This window comes from Phaseolus vulgaris, chromosome 9 (assembly GCF_051622355.1).
Source record: "Phaseolus vulgaris cultivar YP4 chromosome 9, ASM5162235v1, whole genome shotgun sequence".
Taxonomy (NCBI): domain Eukaryota; kingdom Viridiplantae; phylum Streptophyta; class Magnoliopsida; order Fabales; family Fabaceae; genus Phaseolus; species Phaseolus vulgaris.
The window spans coordinates 4,090,790-4,107,166 of NC_143506.1; the positions used below are offsets into that span (position 1 = coordinate 4,090,790).

General features: G+C 32.9%; 2 protein-coding genes across 3 annotated transcripts; one reads left to right on the forward strand and one right to left on the reverse strand.

Annotated features, from left to right (window-relative positions):
- The first annotated feature begins 328 nt into the window (after positions 1-328).
- LOC137821797 (uncharacterized) lies at positions 329-6,727 on the forward strand. Its single transcript, XM_068626551.2, has 2 exons — positions 329-2,370; positions 6,366-6,727. Exons 1-2 carry the CDS (start codon positions 425-427, stop codon positions 6,460-6,462), a joined length of 2,043 nt encoding a protein of 680 aa, XP_068482652.2. The 5' UTR covers positions 329-424; the 3' UTR covers positions 6,463-6,727.
- Positions 6,728-11,447: 4,720 nt separating this feature from the next.
- LOC137821799 (putative serine/threonine-protein kinase PBL21) lies at positions 11,448-16,068 on the reverse strand. Of its 2 annotated transcripts, none has more exons than XM_068626555.2 (6): positions 15,615-16,068; positions 15,354-15,541; positions 15,025-15,214; positions 12,694-13,085; positions 12,096-12,365; positions 11,448-11,888 (listed from the first exon to the last, which is right to left on the reverse strand). In XM_068626555.2, the coding sequence occupies exons 1-5, from the start codon at positions 15,709-15,711 to the stop codon at positions 12,105-12,107; spliced, it is 1,128 nt and encodes a 375-aa protein (XP_068482656.1). In that variant the 5' UTR covers positions 15,712-16,068; the 3' UTR covers positions 11,448-11,888; positions 12,096-12,104. The 2 variants fall into 2 exon arrangements, with proteins under 2 accessions (XP_068482656.1, XP_068482655.1); XM_068626554.2 differs by having other exon boundaries at positions 15,010-15,214; positions 15,615-16,031.
- Positions 16,069-16,377: the final 309 nt, after the last annotated feature.

The window sequence follows — 16,377 nt, forward strand, 5'->3', positions numbered from 1 at the left end:
AACTATTAGAAAAGTTGTCATAAATACTTAAGAATTAAGAATAGAAAAGAATAATATTTTCTCTTACATTGGATTATGTCTCTTCTAATGATAACATGGATTATGTCTCTTCTAATGATAACATGGTGAAAATTTTCAAAGAAATTTTTAGTTTGTATAATGTTTTGTTATGTAGAAGTTAATATTTTCATGAGGTTTTATGCACATATCTTGAATCTTATAGTTCAAGAAGGGTAAGGGTTGGAGGTATTGAGTGATGATATTTGTCGTAAAATTAGAGAAAGTGTTAAGTATGTGAAGATATTGAAAAGGGAGAGGTTAAGAGAAAGAATTACATAAATGCTTCTTTTTGAGTTCCAATGCCGGAGAGCACCCTTGTCTGCAACCAAAATAATTCAGCTCTTGTAAAGACTCCATAACCCATATGGCATCGTATCCTGTATCATTCTTCTTCTCCCATTTTCCTACAAACTTCGGGGAGTATGAGATGTGGAAAATTTTTCGTAGATGGGGCAAAGTGCAGGAGGTCTTTATACCTCGAAGAACAAATAAATATGGGCACAGATTTGGGTTTGTAAGATTTATTGGAATCTCTGATTCAGATAAGCTTGAATATCAACTGGATAACATATGGATCGGAAACATGAAACTACATGTGAACAAACCAAAATATAGAAGAAGCTATAAAGGGGGTAGAGTGGAAATTGATAGAGGCCAGCAAAAACGCAGGGATGAAAATGGATCAAAGAAGGTGGAACCGAGAGTGAGGAAAGTATGGAGGAGAAAAGGAGAAATATCATACGCTCAGGCCGTAAAAAATGGTATACACACAAGAATCTCCTCTGAAAAGTGGATGGGGCAAATTATGCAAGTAAAGGTTGAAGACAAAGAATGGATGAAGAGAAGCTGTGTTGGATATCTAAATGAAACAGCAGATATTGAAGATATTAAAAACAGTTTTTTCATGAATGGTGCAAACTTTATTCGCCTAAGATATCTGGGTGATAACGCTATGCTACTCACACCGGAAGGAGATACTAGTGTGGAAGATTTGATTAAGGAAAACAAGGAATGGCTAGAGGAGATCTTTGATGAAATTACACCATGGGACAATTCAGTTCGGGTTGCACAGCGGAGGGTTTGGGTTAGAGTTTGGGGGTTACCGTTTCATCTTTGGGAATGGTCAGTTTTCGTAAACGTAGTAATCAATATTGGAAATCTCCTTGCAGTAGATAAAACCACTGAGAATTTTGATGAACTGCAGTACGCACGCGTCCTCGTATCCATCCCCTTCGTTGCCGAAGCTCGCACCTCAAAACGAATGATGATTAACGAAACGATTTATCAAATACGCATTGAAGAAGATTTAACTTGTTGTGATAAATCTAATGAAAGGAAGGAGAATGAAGTATCTTGGTCTGAATCATTCGTTGGTGATGAGGAATGCGAATCAAATTATGATAATGCAAGTGAGAGTGAAAAGTTGATGCCTACGAATCAAAATATGAAGTCGGAGTTCAACCACATCGGAATCTCGTCGGAGATGATGTCGGAGGATAGGTACGATTCACCCGTTCTTCGAGACGTTCTGAAAAGCTGCTTTTCTGACACTGTGGTCCCTGACTCTCTGTCTCATGGTAACGGCTACATAAGGCGCTCTCAATCGAACATGCTCCAAGTCAGCCCTAGTGCGGCCCAAGAATGTGGGCTAAGTGAGTCACGAGCCCAGTTTGGGGAACAGGTAGATGGGAAAAATTTGCAAAATGGGCTAGATGCTTGGCCCAGGTGCACCCTTCAGAATGATGCCCTCCACGTCATACCTAACGTGCACGGCTCATCCACGACTCAGGGTGATAGCAGACAAATGCGCAATGGGCCTCAAGGAGCGAATTCAGTCCAAATGTTGGAGGAAGGGGGCGAAGGTGACAACCCACTCGTTCAATCTGGCTGCCCAGAATGGCCTAAGCAGAAATGCGTTGCTCATCAGTGTGAAGGAGAAGCAAAAAATATTGACTTTAATCCTCATGTTATACAGCCCTTGTACGAGACCATCAACCCTAGCGGCGGAAGGCATGAGAGGGAAGACGAAGCACTCATGATTGGTGGGGCAGCGACGCGCACACAAACGGGGGAGGCAAAGGAAGATAATGTGCTAAAAGGAAAGGACGCTAAAGAATTTCAGGGAAGCATGGATGTGATATCCACCCCCAATTCCGGCTTCATGCGGAATCATATGTCCCTCATCAAGCAAACCAACATCAACCCCAACTCTATGCTTCAACGGTCAAATATACTCATTGGGGAATCCAGTAAAATACAGAAACAATCGTCTCAAGCATCGCGGATAGGGGTGAGGAGAAAATCCAAGAGGTTAGTAAATAAACACACATCTAATCGTATCTCTGATTCTGGAATTAGAAATTGCAATAGGATGTTTTGGTTGAAAAATAGTCCTATGGATGCGGTAAATTTATGGGATCTTGCAAAGAAAATGGGGTTTTCTTATTCTGGGGATGAGGAGGATGTTATAAACAGTTAAATTATATGGAAAATAGAGATCAACAGAGTAATCTGAACAAAAAAGATGGGAATGAAAATGGTGTCTAATGAGAATGCTATGTTTTAATTGTAGAGGATTAGGCTCACAACAAAAGCGTACATATATAAAAAATATTATAGCAAAGGAATCTATACAATTTGCATGCTTGCAAGAAACTAAAATGGAAAATATAAAATCTGAGGTATGCCAAAATATGTGGGGGAGATTAGATGTAAGCTGGATACATAAAAATGCAGAAAACAGTGCAGGGGGAATTCTTACAATTTGGGATGATAGTGCTTTTAAATTAGAACACCACTTTTTAGGAAATGGCTTTGTTTATGTTCAAGGAATAATGCTTGATAAAAATCAATTAGTCGTTGTGGTAAATGTGTATTCTGCGTGTAGTCAAAGTGAAAAAAGAATTATGTGGGAGGATCTCTTAAGAATTAAAGAACAGAGTAATATTACAATGTGGTGTATGCTTGGTGACTTTAATGCTGTGAGAAAACAAGACGAAAGAATAGGATGTCAACCTTTAGGATCATATAAAAAAGATATGAAGGAGTTTAATGAGTTCATTGAAAATATGGAATTATTTGATATACCTATGATAGGTAGGAGATACACTTGGTATAGAACAAAAGGGGAGGCTAAATCAAGATTGGATAGAACATTAATGTCTCTGGAATGAATGGATGTCTGGCAACAGTGTAAACAATATGCTTTAAATAGAACGGTCTCTGATCATTGTGCTTTAATTGTAAAACAATCTCAACATGATTGGGGACCAAAACCTTTTAGATATTTAAATGTGTGGCAAACAGATAGGAGTTTTAAAGATTGTGTTAAGAATGGCTGGGAAAATCAAGCTTTAGAAGGAAATGAAATATGGAAAATGAAGGAAAAACTGAAATCTTTAAAAAAGAATATTAACATCTGGAATAAGGAGGTGTTTGGTTCACTGCATACAAAATCAATTGATATTGAACAATCAATCAGTAGACTAGATATAAAAGATGAACAAGATGGTCTAAATGAGGATGAAAGGAAAAGAAGGAAATCTCAAATTGCTGATCTGAAAAATCTTTCCTTAAAAATTGAAATGCTTAATAGGCAGAAATCAAGAATTAAATGGCTGCAAGAAGGGGATTTGAATACACAATTTTTTCATAAGATTGTAAAGTGGAGATCAAATAAAAACAGATTGAATGGGGTGCTTATAGGGAATGAGTGGTGCGAGGAACCATCAAGGGTAAAGGTGGAAGTTCTAAGATTTTACAAGGAAAGATTTACGGGTTCAAGAGATGTCCATGTGTTGTTAGATAATGTTTCCTTTCCGATCATAAGTAGTGAGGATAATGAGGCTTTGGTAAAGACAATTTCTATGGAAGAAATGAAACAAGCTGTATGGGATTGTGATAGTAACAAATGTCCTGGACCAGATGGTTTTAATTTCAGTTTCTTTAAAGAATTTTGGGAGACTATAAGTATGGAATTATATAAAGTTGTATGTTGTTTTCATAAATGGGGGAGATGGCCAAAAGGATGTAATGCCTCTTTCATCACAATTATTCCTAAAATTGCCAACCCTGTTAGATTAGAGGATTACAGACCAATCTCCCTAGCCGGCAGCCTTTACAAAATCATAGCAAAAATTCTAGCTAGAAGGCTGCAGAAAATCATGCATATCATTATTGATCATAAACAATCGGCCTTCATACAAGGAAGGGGCATCCTTGATAGTATAATTGTAGCGAATGAAGTTATTGAGGAGGTAAGAAAGAAGAAGAGTAAGTGTATCGTGGTTAAAGCTGATTTTGAGAAAGCTTACGACTCTGTGGAATGGAGTTTTCTTTTTTATATGCTACAAAGGATGGGTTTTGGTAATACATGGATTAAATGGATCAGGGGCTGCTTAGAGTCATCATCTATATCCATACTTGTTAATGGCAGCCCTACTGAGCAATTCCATCCTACAAAGGGTCTACGACAGGGTGATCCTTTAGCACCATTATTATTTCTTATTGTGGCTGAAGGATTGGCAGGAGTTATGAGAGAGGCCCAACAAAAAAGACTCTATGATGGGATTAAAGTGGGAAAGGATCAGATTGAGGTTAGTATGTTACAGTTTGCGGATGATACTATATTTTTCTGTGAGGATAATGTGAAGAACATCACAACAATTAAATGTGCTATGAGATGCTTTGAACTTGTATCTGGGTTGAAGGTGAATTTTAGAAAGAGTAAAATTGCAGGTATAGGTGTACAAAACACTGAAATTCTAAGATATTCTGCAATTTTAAATTGTAATCAAATGGATGTGCCCTTTAAATATCTCGGGGTTCCTGTGGGTGATAATCATAGGAAGAAAGTGTTTTGGAAAGACATGATTTTAAAAATAAAAAGCAAGCTTACATCTTGGAAAGGAAAACATTTATCTTTTGCTGGAAGAGTTGTTCTGCTAAAATCTGTAATTTCTGCTGTTCCCCTATATTACTTGTTCCCCTATATTACTTGTCTCTCTTCAGAATACCCAAAGTAGTTGCGAAGGAAATCACAAAGATACAAAGAGATTTTTTATGGGGATGGGGAAGTGACAAAAGGAAAATAGCTTGGGCCAAATGGGATCTCCTATGCCAATCCAAATCAGATGGAGGACTAGGAATTAAGGATATAAATTTATTTAATTTGGCTCTTCTTGGAAAATGGAAGTGGAGACTTGGGTGTGAAAAATCAGGACTTTGGAAACAGGTACTGGAATCTAAATATGGATCTTGGAGAGGGTTGGATGTCAGTGCTGTGAAAAAAACTGAATCTTGGTGGTGGAGAGATATCAAGAAGTTCTGTGGAGGTAATTCAGACTCCTGGTTTGATAATCATAGAAAGTGGAAGGTAGGTGCAGGGAGTAATATTTTGTTTTGGACAGATTGTTGGGTAGGGAATGATACCCTTAAAAACAGATATCCCAGACTGTATTCAAACTCTGTACTTAAAGATAGATCTGTTGATAAATTTGGGATATGGCATGTGAACCAGTGGGTATGGCAAATAGAATGGAGAAGAGAGTGGTTCTCCTGGGAATATGAAATTATAAATACCTTTATGGATGAATTGAAAACTGTTAAAATAGATGCCTATAGAAATGATGAGTGGTTGTGGCTAGGTGATAACTCAAATTCATTCACTGTTAACTCTGCTTATAATGTTCTTTTGTGCCAAAATACCTTGTTGCCTCAACTCTCTCCTTCCTTTAATTTTGATTTCTTTTGGAGGTTAAAAGCTCTCCCATCAGCACACTATTTTGCTTGGCGTGTTCTAACTGGGAAAATTGCAACCTATGATAATTTATTACATAGAGGAATTCAGACTGGTGGGGGAATGTGTGTCATGTGTGGAATTGAGCTAGAAACAGTAAATCATCTTTTCTTTATATGCAAAGTAGCTTCTAAAGTGTGGTGTATGACTGATGTGTGGGTTGGTAGAGCTTTTGTACATTGTGATAATGCTACTCAACATTTTGAACAGTTTGGCTTTATGGACCTAAGTTATGTGGGTAATTGTGTTTGGAAATGTATGTGGATATCCATTATTTGGGGAATCTGGAATCATAGAAATAGGATTATTTTTAATAGTGCTGTGGTAGATCCTATTGAAATTTTTGCTATGGCACAAGTAAAGGGGTGGGCATGGGTAACTTATAAATTCCCAAAATCAAACTTCTCTTATTCTGATTGGTGTTTTGATGTATATGAATGTTTGAAATCAATGCATTGACGGTTAACAATCTCCCTTCTCTTTTATGGTGGATTCTATTTTGGATTAGAGCACATGTTGCTGAGTGTGATTCAACCTCAGATGTTGGTGGGGAGGAGCAAGGAACCAACATACCTTTGTGGAGATGTCGTGCCTTATATAATTGACATGGGTTATGTTGTTGCTTTATTTTTTGTATTGTTGTTTATGTACAAACTTTGGCTAAGAACTAGGCTTTTTGTACATGGGTTGGAATACCCCAAGTATTCCCATTTATATTATTCTTTATTGCTGATTAAAAAAAAAAAAAGAATTACATAAATGTATTGAAGAAATGGGCCTAAGTGACATTAATGGGGGTTTCTTAAGGCTAGTTGTGACAACTAAATGGAATGCTACTGATTCAAAATGCTACTAATTATTGTTATGCAATTACTATGTTTTTTTGGGATCTAATGATAGAAGTAACATGATTTGTCTTACTTATAAAGAGTGAGAGAAAATGAGAAAGGAATGTGAAGATTTTTTTATGATATAACTAAGTAACTTGATGTTTATATTGTAATTTGGAATAATTTCTTGCTACATAATTTAAAAGAATATATTGTTAAAAAAGTTAACTTTAATATATATATATAGGGAAAAGTTGTTATTTATATTTATTTTGTTATTATTTAGTTCATTTTAATAGCATAAAATAATATCTATTTTTTATTTAATGATAATGCAAAACAAAAATTACACGTAAATGTGAAATTGTAATTTGACTGTCCTCTATTTTTTTTTTCATCAAGGATCTGTTTATTAGTTTTTTTCTCTCATGACTTTAGTGTTTAAATAGTATAAATTTTATAATTTTGATCTAATTTTCAAATTTGCATACATTGTTTTACAACATAATATATTTATTTAAGGTGTCACCAATAAATAATTTACTAATTAAAATATAAAAATTAAATTTATGAATTTTTAACATATGAAAAGTAATCATAAAAAATGAAAGTAAGAAATAGTGAATCAAATATTAAAACAAAATTATAATTTAGCCAAAACAAAAATTATTATAAATTATCTTATTAGAATAATCTATCTCACTTGCGGAAAACTTAACAAAAGAAAAAATCTTAAGATGGAAAATAATTAAAATTTTCTATCATCATTTAAATTGAAAATTTTATAATTGTTAATGTAAATAAATAAGAAGAGCTCGCAACCTTATTTTTTTATTGAATTAAATTTATAAAACTAATTCTTTTTTTAATTTTAATAAGTTAATTAAAATATTTTATACATATAATGTAAAAATAAAATATAGATCAGTTTGTTCTCTCTTATAACTTGATTAAACATATGTAAATAAAATAGGATAAAAAAATTAGAAACTAAATAGGTTATTACTTTACCAATATATAATATGTTAAAAATTCCATTTAAACATGCAATGGAATCATAATTCCATTTTACTCATCAATTATATTTTTATTATTACAATATAATTATTAAGTGGTGGTTTTTGTTATGAAACTATTTTTTTTCAACCTTTTACCCCACAAAATAATTACATGCAAGAGATGGAGAAGAGAATTGACACGAAATGATTGAATCTGTATGAACGCTTCGAATGAATCACGTAATACACGCAATTTTGCTTCATTTTACATTTGAAATATATCCCACCATCAATGCAATCAAGTCAAATAATTTTGATGCCAAAGGCAAAAATATCTTTAAAATATAAACACCAAGCTGCAGCAGAAAAGAAAAGGAGCATAGTTTCATACTAAGTGCCATTCTTTTGTTTGAAAAAAAAAACTTAAATTCAATTTATAGTTATTCAAATTTAAATTTATTTTAATAAAATATATCTAAAATTTATATCTATATTTCTGAAATTTAAGTTTGATTTATTTAATGTTGAATTGTACAATATATTTTAAATTTTAAAAATTCAAAATCAAAATAAATTCGATTCTATTCAAATTATAAAATATTAAGTTGATGCATCCAAGTAAAATAGGACGAAGTTGAATTGAGTCATTTCATAATAGTTAGAGTCGTCTTATACTCGTGTTATGAAATGTTGGGTTGGATTGGACCCAAAACAATCAAATCAAATCACACCAAAGTCAAATTATCTTAGGTTAAACTCAGGTTAATTTGGATCAAGTCAAACCCAAGTTAGGTTAGACTAGACTGAGACAAATTTTAATTCAAGTCAAGTTGAATTAAGTTAGAACTATATCAATTTTAACTAGGTAGAGCTCAAATAAAATTAGATCTCTCAGAGATCATGTGAAGCTCATTTGGTTGAACTCATGTCAAGTTACATTGTTTTACAACAACGTATTTTAATAAAAACACAATTAATTATTAGTCGGATTATATTTCAAAACATGATGATTATCTTACTTCATGAATGAAACTTTATCATCACCTTATAGCATCGAGATATTTTGATCTTTCTCTTTATTTCCTTTCGAGCCATTTCTTTAAATTCGTGTTTCACAAATACATGTATCAAAGAGAGTGTCTCTCTCAAATCCATTTGAGTGAATAATACTTAGGCAATTGCTTCCTGCACCATATAACTGCACCCGATTCCAGTGGAAAAGACGAAACTATCCTAAAAAAATTCCAAAATATGTGTTCTGGATTTTTTTTTTCGGAACAAAATTTTGTATTACGGATTTTTTTATCCAGAATGGGTTTTTCATTTTTGTTTCTGGATTTTCATTTCAGAAACACAATAATTTCTTTTCCAGATTTTTTTTTCCAGAATGTATTATTTTTCAATTCCAGATTTTTTTGTCCGAAATAGAATTTTAAGTTTTTTTTCCAGAATTTTATTTCCGAAACTCAATAATCACTTTCGGATTTATTTTTCTGGAATATATTATTTTCAATTCCAGATTTTTATTTTCGGAATTAAGGGTATTTTTAGAAATTAAAAAAATATGTTGGGTGGAGGTTAAAAATGATTGGGTGTAGGAAGCATTTGCCTAATACTTATCTTAAAACAAACATACCATAAAGCATTTCCACCCAAATGGTAATTTTGGAAGAGGCCAAAAATTCGACGATGAAATGAAAATAACATGCAAATAACAATGTTTTTATTTGATTCAAGAAAAAAAATTAAAAAGACAGAGCACAATATGAATTATATATATATATATAATATCTTTTTATATTCTTCATTCTATCTTCAATTTAAATGTAATTTTTTTTTCTTTTAACCATCATTTGTACTAATGTATAATCAAGATACAGAATTTTGGTATATTTTTTTCACAATATCCAAAGTCTCGCATTTTTACAACTTCTTTTATAAAAAAAGTTGTCTCAACACTTATTTCTATTCTAGTAACTACGACAAAAAAAATATAAACTCACACAAACACGAGAATAAATTTCCGCTACATGAATATAAAAAAATTATGTCAAAAAAAACTTTACAGCCATCACATTTTGGCTATACTTTTGAAGTTTTTTTTTATTTGGATATAAGTCAGAATTATTAAAACCCGTAAAATTACATTTAATTTTTGAAGATGTAAATGATTAATTGTTTTAGTTTTAATATGAAATTGGATTTAACCTTAAAAGAATTGAATTTAATCAATCTGCATGTAATAGACTAAAAAAGACTGATGAACTAACAATGAGTTTAAAGATATAGTTTGATAGATAGTTGTTTTTTTTTTAACTGAGAGACAATCAATTCTATACAACTATTATACGATGCATCTAAATTTCAAATAACATTTTTTTATTTGCTGGCTGACTTACTTTAATATTTTATTATTAAAGTAAAGTTGATGGTTTGTGTAAACTTGTTTATCAAAGAAAAACTTTCTTTTTTAATCATGTGCATCGCAGGTTCAAGTTTGTAATGTTATTATGAAAAATATTGTTAAGAGGTAAGATCTATCTGGGTATTCTTAACCAGTGAATATTAAGTTTATTACATATTATGGAAATATAATATTTTCTAAAAAGGAAAAAGAAAGTAAAATGGATGACGATAATAATGAAAATATGTCTTCAACAAATCAGCCAAGCTCATTAATATATATATATATATATATGATTAATTATTTAAATATTAAAAATTAAACAAAAAGTTAAATATTACTAATTAATAAAGAAGTAATATCATAATATATTTACTTTGAAGTAAATAGTTACTTACAAAATTAAAATTACTTATGTAAATTAATCAGTAAATAAAAAAAACATGAAACTTAATAATAAAAACGTAACATTGAAAAGTTTATGATAATCATTCGTAAATTGCCGAACAATCAAAAGACAAATCCCAAAATATATTAGTATATAATAGAAAAGAAGTATGTTTTAATCTCCAAAATTAATATCACTTTTATAAATATACATTAAATCGAATTAATTAATTAATTAACATAAAAAATTAAACAATGAGTAATTGAAAAGTGAAAGCATAATATTAAAAAGTCAATGATGAATACTTAATCACCACTAGACAACGAATAAAAAAGAAAGTCTAAAGTAAATAATGTAAATATATAATAAATAAATATATTTGTATTTTATAATTTAAACATTGAATGCTTAATTAGTTATATATCTTAATTTTACGACTTTTTTATAAATATAGAATAGATAATTTAAATAGAAAACAGTATATAATCTGTAGATGACGATAGAATTCTCAAAATTGTAGTTATGATGAAAATATTTTATTGGATGGAATTATTTTTCAATAAAATAACTGAATATATTTTAGAAAATAAACTAGATATTCATAAATATTAGATATCATATGATAGATTTAGGGCTTAGATAAACTTAGTAAACAATTAGAAAAGAAAATAAGATAAAATACAGAGTGGCCAGACTGTGACCACATTTGAGATTTCTACTGAAGATTATGGTACTAGAAGTATAACCCTTCACCACTCCTGGTTGGGGAAAAAAGAGACCGAATGAAAGATAATGGAAGACAAGAAAATTGAGGAATTACAATAATGATCGTGGCGATGCACATTGAAGAGTACCAATTGCTGCTAAAAACAAGAAAGCCAACTTTATGAAAGCTACTAGCTTTTAGCATACATTGCAAAAACCTCTCCATGAGTCTCTGCAAATTTGTCTTTTAGTTTATAAAAGTGAGTTGGGTAATAGCAGTCCTTTATAACAAAAAGCTACACTTTTAGAATACAACTGGAGAAGGAAACTCTGTCTTTCACAGAGCAATTCTTTCACAACAGAGAGATTGAAGGATCATAGTCCAAGAATACTCTAAAGACTAATACAGCACTATTTCACAGAGGGGGGAAAATGACCAACATAGCACTAAGAATATGTACAAGCTGCATCCAAAGAATAAAGAAGAACGTATTTGGAAGCATTTATCCCCTCTCTCTCAACTAAAATATATAAAAATAATTAAATACCCTTCATTTTATACCGTCACGCAATAACCCTCCAGCTCCAGCCAATCTCGCTAAAACCAAACACCAAAACCAACAAGTAAAAACACTCTTCACCCCACCTTTCTCATTTGGTTGAAAAGACAAGATGCGTGTCAGAGGTGACTCGAGGAAGTTTAAGCCTAAACAAGAATAAAACCATACGAATTGTAATTAAATCGATCCACATGTTTACTCCTGCTATATCACGAAGTTATTTTCAATACTGCTATGTCAATAAGTTCATTAAAGCAATAACACGACACTTTAAATAACCAAGTTGGTAGTTTACGCTGACCAAACCGCTAAAGAAATCATACGCAAATGGAACGCGGGCTAGAATCAGATACCTGTGAATATTAATTTCTATCGATTTCAGAAGATGGTTGTTGCGGTGAGCTGCGCCCACCATGTCTATGCACTTCAGCAATACTCTGAGAAGCTAGGTATTCCAGTGCAACAACAATATCACCAATAAGTGGACGGAATTTTGGTTGCTCCTGGAGACACATAGCAGTTATTGCAATTGCCTGATGCAAACAGCGCAAGGGGAAGTTGCCTTGTAAAAGAGGGTCTACCATATGTACAAACTTTCTCCGATCACTAAAATATGGGCGAGACTGGAGAAAAAAAAACCAAGTATAAGAAGCAATCCTATATGTGAAGTCATCCACAAAAATAAAAAGAAATTTGACATGTCAGTTAATTCCAATGATTTATCATAGTTAATGGAGAAACATCTAATGATCACACGTTGTAGGTTTCACAATGAGACATGATCTACTTTCTAGTTTTTCCACACTTTTCCATATAATGTGAGGATTCTCAATAGTAGTGAAAATATGAAAATCTTAAAGGAACCACTTACATGCAAAGCCAAGACAAACTAACACGCTTAACTTAAAGGGGAGTCTCTTTTAAAAGAAACTGTACAAATTAAACACTAACCCATGAAACCAAGTTTTGCTCTCCTGGTTTTCTACTGGCATCTATTGCTCTACGTCCAGTGATCAACTCCAACAAAACCACACCAAAGCTGTATATATCAGATTTAAGAGTTAATTTGCCACTCATGGCATACTCGGGCGCACAGTAGCCATATGTTCCCATTACTCTGGTTGAAACATGGGTATTGTCTCCAACAGGTCCAAGTTTAGCAAGCCCAAAATCTGACAGTTTTGGGTTGAATTCATTATCTAACAAGATGTTAGCAGATTTCAAGTCTCTGTAGATAACAGGTGGATCTGCTTTACAATGGAGATACTCGAGGCCACGAGCAGCTCCAACAGCAATCTTCATTCGAGAACTCCAACTTAGGGGTTCTTTGTCTTGGGTAGGATCTGAAAGGAGAGATAAAGTGGTAACCTGATTAGTAATGGTATATTTAATCATTAAAGGTAGGAGGTAAAAATCACACAAAGGAGAAACTGATTTACGGATATATTCCAAGAGGATTTCATAACAATTCAACCTAATAAAAACTACACTAATCTTGTCATAACTTCACATTTAGGCCAACATATCTATTATCTTAAATTTACCACATATTGACCTACACAAAAATAACCGTGATCTATTTTTAGTAAATACAGAATAATTCAAGCACAAAACTACCCTTGCTTAAAACCAGGTGTGTGACTGCAGATTGCAGAAAACCAATAATATGCTATAGAGCAAATACCAGTTGAAATATAAAAATGTAAGTTGTGTGCAAATAAAAATAAAATGCATACCATTATCATGATATTAACTAAAAAGTTCAAAATTTTACGTAGTCAACCCTGGATAGCAGCACACAACGGCCAACTCCAAGATTTCTAAAGCAGGACCCCAGGAAGTAAGATGACCACTATTGCAAAGTCTAGAAAAAAATAACATAATTTATATCATACACATATATACTAAAAGTAAGCAAAATTGAAGACATGGTCATAATTAATAAACAAAATCCATTGTCATTGTCACTAGCATTCAAATCCAATACTAATCAGAGACTCGCTTTTGACTATTTGTTCAAATGGGAGAAGGGTCAACCTAATAAAGCTAAAAGGAGTGCCGAAAAGACAGAAAAATATAAAACCCAAAAAAAGGGGTAAAGTTTGGTTTTCAACGCTGCTTCAAAATCACAGACTCTAAAGCACACGACCTCTGTCATTTGCAGTGAAATAGCAGCTGCATTCCACTTCTTCAAACCTGCAACACTATATCTATATATATATATACCTTTTTGCATCAAATAGAAGTCAAATTCGCTACTGCTCTTTCCTATTTGCTGCAGTAACAGTGTGTTTGCCAACATAGGATCAATTGGTTGGTGACTCGCCAGAGATGACAAGAGGATGTAGGACACTTGCCACAACCACGACAACCATTGTGGACGGAGCTGTTATCAAAAGCATGAAGAATTTCACACCACCATATAGCAGCTATTTTGGAGTTATCAAAGGCATGAAGAATTTCATACCACCATATATATTTAACGACACTCTCCAGAAGCTGCTTGTGACCCCTACTCTAAAATAGTTAAATCCCAGAACAAGAAAACAACTAACACCCTTATTTAGAGGGAGCAAAAACCTTTTCTTCATAAGGCCTATGCTCATTCATATATTTGCATAAATACTAGTGAATCGGGGACACCGTTGTGATGTTGTCAATGACAAAACTTAGAACGCAAAGAATGCAATTTTCCCTCCATAGTGGACTAATTTGATTGGTATAACTCTCCTTAAACCAGATCCAGTCAGTTTCATAGTCAATTTACATTCAGTAATTGAGAATCTTTTCATGAAGAAGGAAGTGGACAAAACTAGAAATACTAGAAAAACTAAAAAAATCAACAGAAAACAAATGAAATATACCTAAGGTTAAAATAATCTAGTACTGCTAACACAAATGAACAACCCTTATCTCATAAGAACAGGATGTGCAATGTGCATAGTTGCATAGACTCTTGATTAACAAATACTGGGAAGACAACTTATCCAGAAAATTTAACAGCGTGTTTGGTGTTGCGTTTTGAATACGTACGTATGAGTTGACATGTTAGCATCAAATTATTAAAAGGCCAAAGAAACAGCTTTGTTATGCTTCAGAAAGACATGCGTGCAAAGGTGGAAAACACGAATCCAGACACATTAAGTTTGTATTACTTCCCGCAGTCAAACTTGTAATGTAGGTTACATACAATACAAAATAATGAACTAGAAAACATGATATAAGAAATCAACTTCTAAATGCTGAAAGTACACCACTCGTGGTTACTAAAAATAAGTTTACCAAAAAGATGATCCTCCAGTGAACCCATGGGCATGTACTCATAAACCAAAAGCCTTTGATCTCCATCAGTGCAGTAGCCAATTAACTTCACAAGATTAGAATGGTGCAGCAGGCTCAACATAAGAACCTCCGTAACAAATTCCTGAAAACCTTGCCGACCATCATGACTCAATTGTTTCACGGCAACAAGCTGCGCAAAAAAAATTTAATTAAAAAAAATAATCACAACCACGAGACAACAACCGAAATATTCAAATGCCCGAAATCCAACAGTCAGAAACTAACATTCCAAAAAAATAAAAAATAAAAACAGTCAAAATAAAACTTGCCTCGCCCGTTGAAAGTCGACCCTTGTAAACCCTTCCAAAACCACCTTCCCCGATTAAATTCACTTCCTTGAAACCCCTCGTTGCCGCAGCAAGTTCGCGAAAACCAAAACTAGCCGCTGCAGTACTTCCTTTACTACTGCTAACACTCTTCCCCTTTGCCTCTGAGGATTCTCTCTTCCTTTCACCCTCTGCAGTTAAAATTAAACACAGCATTAACAAATTAAACTAAAAACAAAACAAAAAATTAGTCTCGTAACGAACCTGAGGAGGCAGCAGTAGCAGCAGATCGAGCGCCATTGTCAATTTCAACCCTCCTGACATCTTTCCGGCGAGAAACAAAGCAGGAAAAACAACTCATAGCTACAGAGAACTGAATTTGGTTTAAAGTAAATAAATAATAATAGAAATTAAGAAGAAATAAGATCCGAATGAGTGAATCGGAGAGAGAATGTTTTGCATTTCTGATACCCCTCTCTAGGGATCACTGAGGGCAGTCCCCAAAATGATGATAATAATAATAATGGAAAGTGTAATAATATTAAATAATAAGAATAATAATAATAATAATAATAATGAAGATGTGCAGAATTGAAAGAGAAGGGAAATGGCGTTTGTGGAAGATAAAATTTAAGACGCGTTGGAAACAATATGAATCTGGTTTTATTTTGTCTGTTAGTTGAGGGTTGTTTCTGGAACTAGATGGAACACTGTATCTAAATTACTGGATAACTTTTTTTCATTTTTATTATTATTATTATTATTATTATTATTATTATTATTATTATTATTAATTTTGAAATTGTCTAAGTATGAAGGTGTTTTGGCCTTTTGTTTGGGTTTTGAATTATTCGAGTTCCACTTTGGTTGCATTTATTTCGCTGCGTGATTGCTGGCGGTCGCTCTCAAGCCTTCTCTTTCAATCTAGTGCGCATTTATAAACGTTACGGTCCCAGTCATCATCGTTTCCTTTCTGTTTTGACATTTCCACCCTCACTCTTCCACTCCTTTCCCCAATCACCATCCA

Bases quoted from the DNA above. Each gene is read 5' to 3' on its own strand.
- LOC137821797 (XM_068626551.2), top strand. From the start codon at position 425: ATGGCATCGTATCCTGTATCATTCTTCTTCTCCCATTTTCCTACAAAC. The intron at 2,371-6,365 runs GTTAGTAAATAA...ATTTTGGATTAG, and splicing joins GTGAGGAGAAAATCCAAGAG to AGCACATGTTGCTGAGTGTG.
- LOC137821799 (XM_068626554.2), bottom strand. From the start codon at position 15,711: ATGAGTTGTTTTTCCTGCTTTGTTTCTCGCCGGAAAGATGTCAGGAGG. The intron at 15,542-15,614 runs GTTCGTTACGAG...TTTTAACTGCAG, and splicing joins TGCTACTGCTGCCTCCTCAG to AGGGTGAAAGGAAGAGAGAA. The intron at 12,366-12,693 runs GTTAGTGTTTAA...TTTTTTCTCCAG, and splicing joins AGCAAAACTTGGTTTCATGG to TCTCGCCCATATTTTAGTGA.